General features: G+C 39.6%; 1 protein-coding gene across 1 annotated transcript in view; it reads right to left on the bottom strand.

Moving 5' to 3' along the window:
• Positions 1–15,577, bottom strand: part of LOC136858774 (cytochrome b5 reductase 4) — a 305,637-nt gene that overhangs the window by 16,967 nt on the left and 273,093 nt on the right. Inside the window, exon 8 of the mRNA XM_067138565.2 lies at positions 10,367–10,543. Coding sequence (XP_066994666.2) covers positions 10,367–10,543 — 177 coding nt within the window. The remainder of the gene's footprint in view (positions 1–10,366; positions 10,544–15,577) is intronic.

Raw genomic sequence — 15,577 nt, 5'->3', positions numbered from 1 at the left:
TGCGGTAGTTTTCACACCTGTCAGCACCGGCTTTCTTGGGAATAGGTATAACAACATTCTTCCGAAAATCGGATGGGACTTCTCCTGTCTCATACATCTTGCACACTAAATGAAATAACCTTGCCATGCTGGTTTCTCCTAAGGCAGTCAGTAATTCAGAGGGAATGTCATCAATTCCAGGTGCCTTGTTCCTATTGAGGTCACTCACAGCTCTGTCAAACTCTGACCTCAAAATTGGGTCTCCCATTTCATCAGCATCAACAGCCTCTTCATGTTCCAGAACCAAATTATCTACATCTTTACCTTGATACAACTGTTGGATATGCTCCTGCCATCTTTCTGCCTTGTCTTCTTTCCCTAGAAGAGGTTTTCCATCTGAGCTCTTAATATTCATACACCTAGATTTCCTTTCTCCAAAGGTTTCCTTGATTTTCCTGTATGCAGCATCTACCTTTCCCAGGACCATACAGCCTTCGACATCCTTGCATTTCTCCTTCAGCCATTCCTCCTTAGCTACCTTGCACTTTCTATCCACTTCATTCTTTAATCGCCTGTATTATTTTCTGCCCTCTTCATTTCTAGCATTCTTGTATTTTTGTCGTTCATCAATAAGGTCTAGTATCTCCTGAGTTATCCACTGATTCTTAGTTGATCTTTTCTTCCTTCCTAACATTTCTTCAGCAGCCCTACTGACTTCATTTTTCATGACTCTCCACTCTTCCTCTATAGTGTTTCCTTCAGCCTTTTCATTTAGTCCTTGTGCAACATGTTCCTTGAAACAATCCCTCACATTCTTTTCTTTCAACTTGTCTAGATCCCATCTGATTGCATTCTTTCCTTTCTTCAATTTCTTCAACTTCAGATGGCATTTCATGACCAACAAGTTGTGGTCAGAGTCCACGTCTGCTCCTGGGAAAGTTTTGCAATCCAACACCTGGTTTCTGAATCTCTGCCTAATCATGAAGTCTATTTGATACCTTCCAGTGTCTCCAGGTCTCGTCCACGTATACAGCCGTCGTTTGTGGTGTTTGAACCAAGTATTGGCAAGGACTAAATTATGATCAGTGCAGAATTCAACCAGACGACTTCCTCTTTCGTTCCTTTGTCCCAATCCAAATTCTCCTACTGTACTACCTTCTCCTCCTTGGCCTACCACTGCATTCCAGTCTCCCATCACAATTAGATTCTCGTCACCTTTTACGTATTGTATTAAATCTTGTATCTCCTCATATATTCTTTCGATTTCTTCATCATCCGCTGAACTAGTAGGCATATAGACCTGCACTATTGTGGTGGGCATTGGTTTGGTGTCTATCTTGACGACAATAATTCTTTCACTATGCTGGTTGTAGTAGCTTACCCGCTGCCCTATTTTCTTATTCATTATTAAACCAACTCCTGCATTTCCTCTGTTTGATTTTGTGTTGACAATTCGGTAGTCGCCTGACCAAAAATCTTGTTCTTCCTGCCAACGTACTTCACTTATGCCAACTACATCTAACTTTAGCCTATCCATCTCCCTTTTCAGATTCTCTAACCTACCACAACGATTCAAACTTCTAACATTCCACGCTCCGACTCGCAGAATGTCAGTATCCATCTTCCTGATGATCGCCCCCTCTCGTGTAGTCCCCACCTGGAGATCCGAATGGGGGACTAGTTTACCTCCGGAATATTTTACCCGGGAGGAAGCCATCATCAGTACATCATTCATACAGAGAGAGCTGCATGTCCTCGGGAGTTAGTTACAGCTGTAGTTTCCCGTTCCTTTCAGCCGTGTAGCAGTATCAACACAGCTAAGCCATGTTGAGTATTATTACAAGGCCGTATCAGTCAATCATCCAGACTGCCGCCCTTGCAACTACCGAAAGGCTGCTACCGCCCTTTCGATGAACCATTCGTTAGTCTGGTCTCTCAACAGATACCCATCCGATATGGTTGCACCTGCGGCTCGGCTATCTGCATCATTGGGACACGCAAGCCTCCCCACCGCGGCAAGGTCACATGGTTCGCAGAGGAGGTTTTCTAATAGTAACACCTAAGAACTTACAACTATCAACTTCAACAATATTTTCTCCTCCAATTTCGTAATCCCTCTTTCCTGTCATTTTCGTTTTACTAAAACACAATTTCTTGCTTTTTCCGCTGTGGATTTTCATTCGATTTTCACGTACCCATTTTTCAAGCGTATCTAAATCCTGCTGAAGCAATAGTTCATCCTCCTCTGTCTTTATCTCCCGATATATGATGCAATCATCGGCAAAGAGGCGCACTTCTGATTTTATAGAATCAGGCATATCATTCATGAAAAGTATGAAAAGAATTGGCCCAATAACGCTATCGTGAGTCACACCAGATGTAACACTTATTGGGAAAGATAGCGTTTCTCCCATGTGCACTCTCCGAGTTCTTCCACTGGGGAGTTCTCCCATCTATTTCACAACTCTGATGTCAATGCCCGTATGCCCTAACTTATTAAGGAGGATGTCATGTGGCACAAGATTGAATGTCTTAGCAAAATCAATTACTACTGCGTCAATCCTTGACCCACTGTCGAGCTTATCCGATATGTCTTGGCATACGGAACAGAACTGACTTTTGCAGGAGAAGCCTCCCCTAAAAACCATGTTGCCCCTTATCAATCCAGAAGAGTCCCATTTTAATCTCAAATTAATCTACTATTAATTGCTCCATTTGTTTGCATACGACTGACGTCAAACTTATCGGTCTGTGGTTATTCAAGTCGCTCTTGTCACCTCCTTCGTGAATAGGAACTACAATGACCAATTTCCAATCTTCTGGAACCTTCGTATTGTTCAGTGAAATATTAAAGATTCTTATTAAATATGGTAGGATCGCTTCACCCCTGAGTTTAAGTGCCTCTCCAGAAATAGAATCTGGCCCACAAGATTTACTTCTTCTAAGTTTAGAAAGACCTTTACGCGGTAATGAAGCTTTAATTTGGAAATCATTTATAGTTTTCGGAAAATTGTCCCTAAATAACTGTGCCACCGGATTAAAAACCTTTCCGTAGTGCTTATTTACTGCTTCCGCTTTATCTGTATCTGTTGTCGCCAATAAATCACCTCCAATACAAAGAGAAGGATCTGACTTGTTCTCCCCCTTCAATGTTCGTATATATTTATAAAAGGGGTTCCAGGAATTCCGATGTTTATTTAGGATATTGTCCAAATATTTCTCTTCAGCAATTTGTTTCTGTTAGCAAAAGCTTCACCAAACATCTATACTCTGCTTTGCACGCATCGTTTTTATTTCTTCTGTTGAACGCTCTCCTAGTCTTACGTTTAAGCTTCCTAATAGTCGCGGTGTAGTACAGTGGATCTGAATTTTCCCTAATTATCTTTTTGGGAACGAATTTATTCAGTCCAGTATTTAAAATGGTTTTGAAGTTCTCCCAAATGTCGTCCATCCCCTTGCCCTCCTTTAACCAATTAGTATAGCACAACCTGAGATAGTTTTGAAAACCTACGGAACCTCCCCTAGCATAGCACCAGACAGTCTTAGAAATTCCCACATGCCTCGTATTACAAGCTTCCCAAGAGAGATCGAGTACCACAGCACTGTGGTCACTAATCCCCTGAATTATATCACAAGAGAAAACTATGTCATCCGGTCTGACTAGGAAAACATCTAAGAGTGCTTGTTTACGTGTGTTCTTTGTAACGACTTGGGAAAAGCCATTATTCCACACTAATAAGTTAACTGTTTCCTGTGATAGTCTCCCGGTGGTTGACCCAGCCCAGTTTAGTGACAGTAGATTTAGATCTCGTGCAATTATAGTTCTTTTCCTGTAACTTATATTTGCACATGTCAATTCTGAAAGACGAGTGATCATGGTTAAACCTGATTTCGGCGGGCGATAAGCTCCAATAAGGGCTATATTTTGTTCATTGAATGCATTATTTACCTCCACCCCAATTATTTCGCAGTCATCGAGAACACATTTTAACGTACTGCTTAGCTCTGACCTAACACAAATGAAAATTCCCCTTCCTTTAGACCCTCTATCCCGTCTAAACATTAGAAATTTTGACCTGAATATTTCTAAATTATATATATTATCCGATAATCAACTTTCCGTTCGAACAATTATATCAGGGTCACTTGCATCAACTAAGTTTTTGAATTTTGCGATCTTATTACCAATACTTCTGCAGTTTACCTGCAACAATCTGAGAAACTTACCCGATCCGGTATCACTGCCTCTCACAATGTCCAGTTGGTGGCCCCGATATCGTCGTAATTGCATCAAATCTGCTCCCATCATGGATCGTCATTAGGAGGGAGAAACATGGCTCTTGTATCTTTGTCTCGTTACTGTTGCACATTAGAATGGGATGAGGCATTGTAGCGAACGACAAGTGCTTTCTTTGGCAGGTTTTTCAATTTTTAGAAAATTTCCTACCGAAGGCACAAACTCCTCGTAAAACCAGTCCTTAATGATCGCCCTATTCATTTCACTGATTCCTGTACCAAACTGGCAGATCATAGAAGGTGTCAGTCCTATTAGTGGACTTATTTATGTTTTTAAACACTCGAGCGCTAGTGTGAGCTTATGGCTGCCTGTTGCATTGCTGCAGGCCAAGACTATCACACTCTCCTTATTCTTTTATAGCATAAAGCCGATTTTTCTTCCTCACCACAAAGGTAAAGGGATACAAATTTAATCTCTTAACAAATCTCTGAACAGAACACAAAAGCATGAAGATACTCAGACCCATTAAGTATGTATTGTACAGGGAGTGTAATTTAAGACTTTGTACTGGACTACTGATGTATAGGAGCGCAGACAAGCAGTGAGAGCGAGCACAGTGGCCATAATGACGAGCAGACATTATCATCTCAAAGAAGCGGCATGATTACGCCTATAGAAACTGAACTCAAAAGCTATATACATGCTCAAGATAAATAAATACATATATGAATAAATAAATAAATAAATAAAGTAGTACTAAACTCACCACTGAATTAGTCCAGTAGATCGTAAATGTAATAAATTTGTTGGGTTACGAGCTGACGGATGTGAAATAGCAGTTTCCTGAGCTGCTCTTTAAAGCAACTTACATGGAGTGACTTGCTCTCCTGTCTGAGAGCTGTTCTTTTCTCATTACTTTTGGAACTAGAACTACACCACTAGCGAACAAGTTGTTGCACACAACGTTTTGATAATATTGTAAAACCAGAAAAAATGTTTAAGGAATTTTTGAAGGAAAACTTTTAACTGGTTTCTTTTTCTTGCAGCTTATAAATCTCATACTTTGTCCTGTATTGGCTCAACACAACTAAGGTTATGTTATAAGGAGATTACCACCTTCCAATACTTGTCAATTTCCTATAGCTAGTTTATTGTTTACACGACATAATCCAGCTTAATCTCTAGGTGTATACAAAAGAGAACACGTTTTGTTCCGATTATGAAACATCTTTTATTTCATCACCGTAATCATTACATGTGTTTTAATTGTCCTGCCATTTTTTGTCAAATCTTTTAGCCTTATGAATAATACTGTCAGAGAGTTGTAAATAATATTCTCAGTCTCCACAAAGAAATATATTTTTTGGACTTTAACAAGAGAACACACGAAATAAAATGGAACATTACTAAAAGCGAAAGCAATATCATGCTTTACATACTTAAAAAATACTTTTTAAACAGAGCACATAAAACATTAAGCATTCCGTGTTCTTAATTTGCCCCTGTAGGAAAGTAATCATAGCTTTGACTGAAGAAAAAGACATTTAGCTTGCATAAAATTACGAGTTGCGTTCTTTAGTCGCCTTTTGAGAGAGGCTATTTGGCTTTTGGGCATTGGCAAGGGAACTAGACTGGCCATGAATTTGACTTCAACTAAGCTGACCTTGAACCTTACCGCTCACTGTTGCCATCACTGCTTCACTCACATCGTGATTCTTGTTCCTTATTCTTTTGACAATGTCTGCATTCCTTTTCCTACTGGGTGCCTTTCGTGATTTTACCACACTGGATAGGTATTTTGGTGAATTTGGAAAAATATGAGGCACGTATTCTGCTTTTGGTTGACAACTGCTTAACTTTCTGCAAAATAACTCTTGTCCACTTCGCAAACAGATTATTTTCTAGACCTGATACTGTATAGGCTTTTGGGCTTATGCTGTGTCAATAAAATAAGGTGAAATTCTTTATGTTTCGCAGGGATTGTCTGAGCCCCTTTTTCTTTGAAAATGGCTCAAACAAGCCGAAACATGTTTGAATTTGATTACTCCATATAATGATGGAATATATGATGTAGTGAATTAAGAGGATATACACAATTTTTTCACCTTTGTAAAGTGAAAACCGTCAATATGGAATGATTCTAATATCTTGTAATGCAGCGCCACACTCCGGCGGGGCCACCGACGACACTGTTAAGAGAGCGGAGTGATCACACTAGGTATTCTATTCGTCATGGTCTTAAATTACATTCCCTGTAGTTACAATAATACAGTACTGTATTAACATACATACATACATACATACATACATACATACATACATACATTATCATTATAGACTGTTACGCCTTTCAGCGTTCAGTCTGCAAGCCTCTGAGAAATTACTAAACGTCGCCAAAATCCTCGATTTGCAACTAGTGTTGTGGCCTCATTTAGTTCTATACCTCTTATCTTTAAATCGTTAAAAACCGAGCCTAACCATCGTCGTCTTGGTCTCCCTCTACTTCTCTTACCCTCCATAACAGAGTCCATTATTCTCCTAGGTAACCTATCCTCCACCATTCGCCTCACATGACCCCACCACCGAAGCCGGTTTATGCGTACAGCTTCATCCATCGAGTTCATTCCTAAATTAGCCTTTATCTCCTCATTCCGAGTACCCTCCTGCCATTGTTCCCACCTGTTTGTACCAGCAATCATTCTTGCTACTTTCATGTCTGTTACTTCTAACTTATGAATAAGATATCCTGAGTCCACCCAGCTTTCGCTCCCGTAAAGCAAAGTTGGTCTGAAAACAGACCGATGTAAAGATAGTTTCGTCTGGGAGCTGACTTCCTTCTTACAGAATACTGCTGATCGCAACTGCGAGCTCACTGCATTAGCTTTACTACACCTTGATTCAATCTCACTTACTATATTACCATCCTGGGAGAACACACAACCTAAATACTTGAAATTATCGACCTGTTCTAGCTTTGTAAAACCAATCTGACATTCAATTCTGTTGAATTTCTTACCTACTGACATCAATTTAGTCTTCGAGAAGCTAATTTTCATACCATACTCATTGCACCTATTTTCAAGTTCCAAGATATTAGACTGTAGGCTTTCGGCACAGTCTGCAAATAAGACCAAGTCGTCAGCATAGGCCAAACTGCTTACTACATTTCCACCTAACTGAATCCCTCCCTGCCATTTTATACCTTTCAGCAGATGATCCATGTAAACTACGAACAGCAAAGGTGAAAGATTACAGCCTTGTCTAACCCCTGTAAGTACCCTGAACTAAGAACTCATTCTACCATCACTTCTGACTGAAGCCCAATTGTCAACATAAATGCCTTTGATTGATTTTAATAATCTACCTTTAATTCCATAGTCCCCCAGTATAGCGAACATCTTTTCCCTCGGTACCCTGTCATATGCTTTCTCCAGATCTACGAAACATAAACACAACTGCCTATTCCTCTCGTAGCATTTTTCAATTACCTGGCGCATACTGAAAATCTGATCCTGACAGCCTCTCTGTGGTCTGAAACAACACTGGTTTTAATCCAACTTCCTCTCAACGAGTGATCGCACCCTCCCTTCCAAGACGCCAGTGAATACTTTGCCTGGTATACTAATCAATGAGATACCTCGATAGTTGTTGCAATCCTTCCTGTTTCCTTGCTTATAGATAGGTGCAATTACTGCTTTTGTCCAATCTGAAGGTACCTTACCAACACTCCACACTAATTTTACTACTCTATGAAGCCATTTCATCCCTGCCTTCCCACTGTACTTCACCATTTCAGGTCTAATTTCATCTATTCCTGCTGCCTTATGACAATGGAGTTTACTTACTATCCTTTCCACTTCCTCGAGCATAATTTCACCAACATCATTTTCCTCCTCCCCATGAGCTTGGCTGTTTGCAACACCACCATGATGATTTCCTTTTACATTGAGAAGATGTTCAAAATATTCCCTCCACCTCTCCAGTGATTCCCTGGGGTCTATTATGAGTTCATCTGAATTACTCAAAACACTGTTCATTTCCTTTTTCCCTCCCTTCCTAAGATTTTTTATTACTGTCCAGAAAGGTTTCCCAGCTGCTTGACCTAGCCTTTCCAGGTTATTACCAAAATCTTCCCATGACTTCTTTTTGGATTCAACAACTATTTGTTTCGCTCTGTTTCTTTCATCTACATACCAATCCCTGTCTGCCTCGGTCCTTGTTTGGAGCCATTTCTGATAAGCCTTCTTTTTACGTTTACAGGCTGCTCTCACTTCATCATTCCACCAAGATGTTCGCCTTTTCCCATCTTTACACACAGTTGTTCCTAGGCATTCCCTTGCTGTTTCTACTACAGCATCCCTGTATGCCACCCATTCCCTTTCTATATCCTGAACCTGCTTACTGTCTACTGTTCGAAACTTCTCACTAATCATATCCATGTACTTCTGTCTAATTTCCTCGTCTTGGAGATTTTCTACCCTTATTCGTTTGCAGACAGATTTCACTTTCTCTACCCTAGGCCTAGAGATACTTAGTTCACTACAGATCAGATAGTGGTCTGTATCATTGAAAAATCCCCGAAAAACTCTTACATTCCTAACAGATTTCCTGAATTCAAAGTCTGTTAAGATATAGTCTATTATGGATCTGGTACCCCTAGCCTCCCATTTGTAGCGGTGAATAGCCTTATGCTTGAAGAATGTATTCGTAACAGCTAAACCCATACTAGCACAGAAGTCCAGCAAACGCTTCCCATTCCCATTAGCTTCCATATCTTCCCCACATTTACCAATCACCCTTTCGTATCCTTCAGTTCTATTCCCAACTCTCGCATTGAAATCACCCATTAGCACTATTCTATCCTTGCTGTTGATCCTGACCACGATGTCACTCAATGTTTCATAAAACTTGTCAACTTCATTCTCATCTGCACCCTCACATGGTGAATACACGGACACAATTCTTGTCCCAATTCCTCCCACTGACAAATCTACCCACATCATTCGCTCATTTACGTGCCTAACAGAAACTATGTTGCGTGCAATGGTATTCCTGATAAAGAGCCCTACCCCAGACTCTGCCCTTCCCTTTCTAACACCCGTCAAGTACACTTTATAATCTCCTATCTCTTCCTCATTATCTCCCCTTACCCGAATATCACTTACTCCTAGCACATCCAGATGCATCCTCTTTGCTGACTCAGCCAGTTCTACCTTCTTTCTTCCATAAGCCCCATTAATATTGATAGCTCCCCATCGAATTCCATTTCGTTCGCCAAGTTGTTTCCAAGGAGTCCCTCGCCTGTCAAATGGGAGTGGGACTCCATTACTCCCATAGGTCCGAGGCTTGCTTAAAGTGTTCTGAGCTCGGTAAATTCATGAAGCAGGATGCTGCCCTACTTGCACATAGTCCAAGTGAGGATCTCTCCTCTAACGGGTTATGGACCACCGGTGAATTGTATAGTCCTGGCCGCCTGAGCACAAGGAGGGCCAGGACTCGGAATATGTCCGAGATGCCCACTCCCATTCCATAGCAACTGGTATCCCAACTCTCAGGACCACTTACTAGGCCACTCAGCCGTTGCCCATGGTTCACGAACTAGGACGTGACTACAGTAACCCACAAACATGAACCACGTACTGTATTAAAATGTAAAAAAATGTTTTGATATTTTCTGACAGTCTGTATTAATATCTGTGCAGTGCTTTGTGTGTGCAATCAACTAGTTTTCTGTTATTTTGAGAAAAAGTCATATGGTTTTATTACTGGTTGTAAATCAGATTACGGAAGGAAGCCTGATGTTAGACGATTTCTTTTACCCAGACTCCTCATACTGTTTAGGCGATGTTCCAATGTACAGTCTAGCTATGAACAGACCACATTATTTCAAAGATAATGTTCTGCTTGACCAGCAAAAATTATTTAGCGATTAAAAAGAAAAAAAGGTAGTGCTCATCAAGTTGTCGGGTTATAGGGAGTTGAGGTAGCAGGATTCTACTGTAGTAGATAGAATGAAAAAAATAACTTTTTTTCATGATCATTCAACAACCTTACTTGAGCAATTACACTTTCTTCGTACCTAGAAATGTTGTAGAAATATATTTAAAAGATCATTGGTGGAAGTAACAGAAGAATTTGAAACTAACTCACTTCTCTGTTAGTTCTGTGAAAGCAGTTGGTCCACACACACATATAAAGCAGCTTGGAGGAGAAGCAGCATCAGGAACTGTTGAAGGCAAGAAGTTCTGTAGAAGTGACAGGTCTATCCGTCCACGCTGGCCTTCCCAGTCAGCTACAGCATCAGACAGTACATGCAACACAGAGAACCTAAAAAAATAATATTGCATATTGAAAATGATGAAGTTTACTTATAATTTATTACATGAAAACACAAACAAAACCAACAACAAAAACATGATAATACACATTAAGGAAGAGTAGCAAAAAAATGCCCTAAGAAAGAAAGCAGGGAGGGAGATCACTACTGCGAGTAACAGACAAATATGAACTCACAAAATGACCAAAGACAAATTCCACAACTGAGCATGATAATGTTTGGCTGAGGATGACAATTCAAATATACTACACAACAAAGATATACCCTAACAGGAGTTAAATGAATAATCTACAAGTCATCACACAAGTAACTGAGAATAGGACGAAAATAATGTTCAGGCAGCAGAAATTTGTAAGAATAATGCTACAAATATTGAAGAGAGAGAAAAATTCAATAAAGGGTCGTTGTTCATAGCGAATCACTTGCTTTCAGCTCTATCCTCTACCCATTGTGGTTTAACTACCACCTTAAATAAACCTATAAATTGCCCAGGAGAAGATATGTTTCTCTTTTCGTTCTATTAGTTTGAAGGTGGTAGATGGTAGTTTCAAGATCACAAGTGAAGTTTTTACACATACCCATGGAAAATCATCAGTGATGTACGTCATCGATGTGTGCGTAATTAATACAGCATATTTACATTAACAAATGATGTTACATTGTTATGTAATAATCGTTCACACCCAGAATATTCTTCAGTAAGTGTTTTTTGGACAGTAATGTTTATTACTGTAGTCATTCGCACCATATACAGCAGTAGTGGTATATCATAAAGCAAAGCACTAAGCGAAGTGCAGGATTTTCAGGGAACTGAGGACAATAACAAATGGAGTCAGTTCCTTTCCCCTGTTCGTGGCACTATTGATTTGACTTTTGCATTTAAATTTTCTGTTGGAATTAGAAGGATGAGCAGATTGCCACTACAGCACATTTGAAAGCAAAAGTAAGAAATATATACAACATATCAAGTAAATAATATGTAACTTGCCAATTTATTTCTTATAATTCCACTTCAATACAGAACAAGAGACAAGATAGTAAGATCCGAGCAGTAGAAATGAATTTTTTAAGAACATCAGTTAAAAAGACAAGGAGAGACAGAATGCAAAATATTAAAATCAGAGAAGAGTTAAATATAGAACCTTAGTACAGAAACCAAGACTGAGACGGTTCAGACATGTAAAAAGAATGGGAAAGGAACGGGTAGCAAGAAGGGAATTGGAAAGAGAAGTTAAGGAAAAGAGACCAGTTGGAACACCGAGAAGAAGGTGGATGGATCAGATTTGGAAGGACATTAGAGAAGCTGGATTGGATGTGGCAGAAATAATGGAGCAGGAAAAGTGGAAGGACAGAAAGGAGAGGAGGAGGCTTGTTAACCATACCCGGACGACTGGAGTGGGACATTGATTATGATGATGATGATGATGACGACAGAACAAAAACAAAATTTACAGTTTATAATGAAAGCAAAAGATCATGAACCAATAACCCCAACCTCAATCTGAGTGCCGTTACAGAAGAACAAAGCTCAATCCCAGCGCCGACCAATAAAGACAGGTGCAACCGGATTATGTACAATGACATACATGCGTGTCAGTGGCATGTAGCATCGGAATGATATGTAGTATGCTAAAAGTTCAAATGCACAGTATACTCAATGACACCCATTGAGTTTCCGTCCACGCTGACCAGTTCACCGTACCAAACCCGGTGCTTCAACCACACAACTTTCGGTTTGATGCCTATAGAACCTCATTTGGCTATGGAATATTTTCCCTGCCCCCTGTGATTATAAACTAAGATTAAACCACTCTGCATATTTCTGATATGTCAATGCTACAATCATCTTCCAACGATTAAAACAACGGGACGCACTTGGTACTAGACTTTTTTATATCCTTGCACACCAAGCTGCTCTCTTGTAAATACGTATATAAACTGTAAATTCTCAACTGTTCAATTCGATAATGTACATTTACTGTATAGTTACCAACCATTGACAGTAATTTTTGGTTACAAACATTGACGTCGAGCACTATACCCTTTCCCCCATGACTGTTATACTGTAAATAATTTTATAAACTCTATAATTTCCTATGAGTGCGTCAATTATTCTTCAGAGCACCACTGCGGAACTCTGCTATATACCCAGTAATTTTAAGCATTGATGCCAACTTCTTATTCTATAAACTTATATTGTTTAACCATCACCATTGTACAAGTGTTTCTCGTACTTAATTTCCCTTGGTAATGTGTATTAATATGTGCAAGTTAAATACTAATCAGGTACCTGATTTTTGCCTTGAGGAGGTAATTTGACTGATGATGCCCTCAATGAAGGGCAAAACATGTCTCAAGTGGAATTAACAATAAATTCCTAAATGTAAAATGTATATGTATTGAATAGGTGACAAAATAAACCCTTTTGGCATCCTACATTCAGTATCTTCAATACAGATAACAATGATTTTTATCTCTTGCATCGGAATGACATGCCGGAGATGCATGTCTGGCAACAGCCAATGTTTCAAACTGCTTTTCTCTTGTATTGTTCTCTATCAACTCCTTTCATCCCTTTTTGGACCTTCCTCATTTCCTATTTCCAATTTAATCCTCCTCATCTTTTTTCCTAAAAATTTATCTTTTCTTACAACTTTATAGCATCTCAATTTCACTTCCTACCATTCTCTTCATTTGAGAAATGAAAACACGCTGAGAGAAATCAAGATGGTAAATTTGAATGCTAAAATGAAGAAAAACAGATGGCTTGAACATATTAAACAGATGAATAAAGGAAAAACAAAAACTAGAAACAGTATGTTGAGTCCTCAGCCTGACGGCTGGCCGAATCCTCAACAACTTTGCCATCAGCTGTCATAGAGCGCCTGCACATCACTGAAAAGGCTTACTAGGGAAATGAGGAGTAAGTCAGTTTCCCGTTGCTTTCCTCACCGAGCTAGGAGTTGCTATCACATATCAGTCTGCCAAGCACATTGAAATGAATGCACTAATGGACCCTGTAAGTAACATTTGGACATCGTTCACAGCAGGGACGTTACTCATTCCTCAGTCAGTTTCATGTTGTCAAAATCACGATGAGACTGAGACAGGTCAATATTCTAGCCAATCCCAGAAGACATCACAATCACAATCAGCCAGTGCTATCAATAACTGATGTGGCCTAAGTCCAAAACTTAGGTAAGTATTTAGGAGTTGCCTGCACTTCCAGCGATCTTGAGCGATGTTTTGCCAATTAACTCCGGCGATTTTGCGGATGTCTTTGCCCCAGCTGTCCGATGGCCTTCCTCGTGGTCTCAATTTATCTCTTGGGCTCCATTCGAGAACAACCTTGGTCCATCTGTCATCCCTTCTACGGGCCACATGTCCCACCCATTGCCATTTCAAGGTTGAAATTCTCGTTATAATGTCAACGACATTTGTGACTGCTCTTATTTCATGGGCCTTCTTTCTATCTCTTTTGATAAACCCAAGCATAGATCTCTCCATTCCTCTCTGGGCAGTTCTTAGTTTCCGTTTAGTGAATTCACTCATTCATTCATTCATTCATTCATTCATTCATTGTCCAGGTCTCAGAGGCATTGGTCATGAAATTGCTTCTTTAGGTTTACTGACATGTTGGATTTGAAGACAGTTGAATATCGTCCAAATGCCTGCCATCCTAATTTGATTCTTCGGAAAATTTCTTGACTTATATTTCCTTGCATGTTGATTTGTTGGCTAAGGCAGATGTATTCACCAACATCTTCAATAGTTAATCCCTCTATCACTACGTTTTATGAAGTTGCCCACTTGTTATGCATGACCTTTGTCTTGAACAGATTAATCTTGAGGCCTTCTTGCTGACAAACTAGTACAAGACTGCATACTTGTGATTGCAGTTCTTCCTTATTGTTAGCCAACAATACTATACTGTTCACAAATCTCAAGTGATTCAGCCTCCTGAAACCTCGATCTCTCCACTGAATTTTGGACATTGCCATTTCTAAGACTGCAGAGAAGAGCTTTGGTGAGATGGGGTCACCTTGTTTTACACCACGTTGAATGGGAAAATCTTCAGTTGTTTCACTGACACTAACAAAGGCAGAAGATGATTCGTATATGCCCTTAATTATGTTGATGTAGGCTGCTTCTACTCCCTGTTCAGCTAATGCCAAAAGGACAGATGAGTGGTTAACAGAATCAAATGCCTTTTCAAAATCAACAAATGCTAAGCAGAGGGACAGTTGGTATTCATTCATTCAGCTGATTACTTCCTGTAGAGCAAGTATGTGGTCAACGGTGCTAAAACCACTGCGGAAACTCGCCTGTTCGATGGGTTGGGCTAAGTCGAGAGTTGAGCTCATTCTATTAGTCAGAACCTTGGTAAAGACTTTGTACAGGATGGCCAATAGGCTGATAGGACAATAGATTATTATGTTGTGGATACTACTTTTTTTGTGAAGTAGGATGACCTTTGCTTTGTTCCAGGATTTAAAAATTGATCCTCATTGGAGAAATAAATAAAAATTTGTGGTTGCCTCGCTAGCAAGTTTCTGAATTCTAACTGTTAGTCTGTCATCTCCTGCAGCTGTACTGTTTTTCATATTATCTATAGCACTTTTAACTTCGTAAGGTAGGACATGTGGGACATGTGAAGTGCACTGTGAACACTGGGTCTTGCCAGCAAAGGTAGAAACAAACAATGGACATAGAAATGAAAAGAAAGAGTCTGAACAAGACCAGATTACAATGGATGAATCTGATTAAGATCAGCATAAGGCAATATGGCCATGAATAGTCATAGTGAAGTATGTAGAGTGGTGGTGAGAGAGAGTAAAACAGACAAAAACCATATTTGCCCCAATTCAGCTGCACAGTGAAAAAATCATTTGATACCTTAAAAATTCTGCTACAATAGTCTACAGTGAAAAAGGAAGGGACTACTTTCCACTTTTTTAGCTAGACATAGCAGAGTCTGAATAATGATAATGATAAAATTATTGGAAAGAAAAACATAATACACA

The sequence above is a fragment of the Anabrus simplex genome, chromosome 1 (assembly GCF_040414725.1).
Source record: "Anabrus simplex isolate iqAnaSimp1 chromosome 1, ASM4041472v1, whole genome shotgun sequence".
Taxonomy (NCBI): domain Eukaryota; kingdom Metazoa; phylum Arthropoda; class Insecta; order Orthoptera; family Tettigoniidae; genus Anabrus; species Anabrus simplex.
The sequence above is the reverse complement of the archived record's forward strand: the minus strand, read 5'-3'. Positions and strand labels throughout refer to the sequence as shown.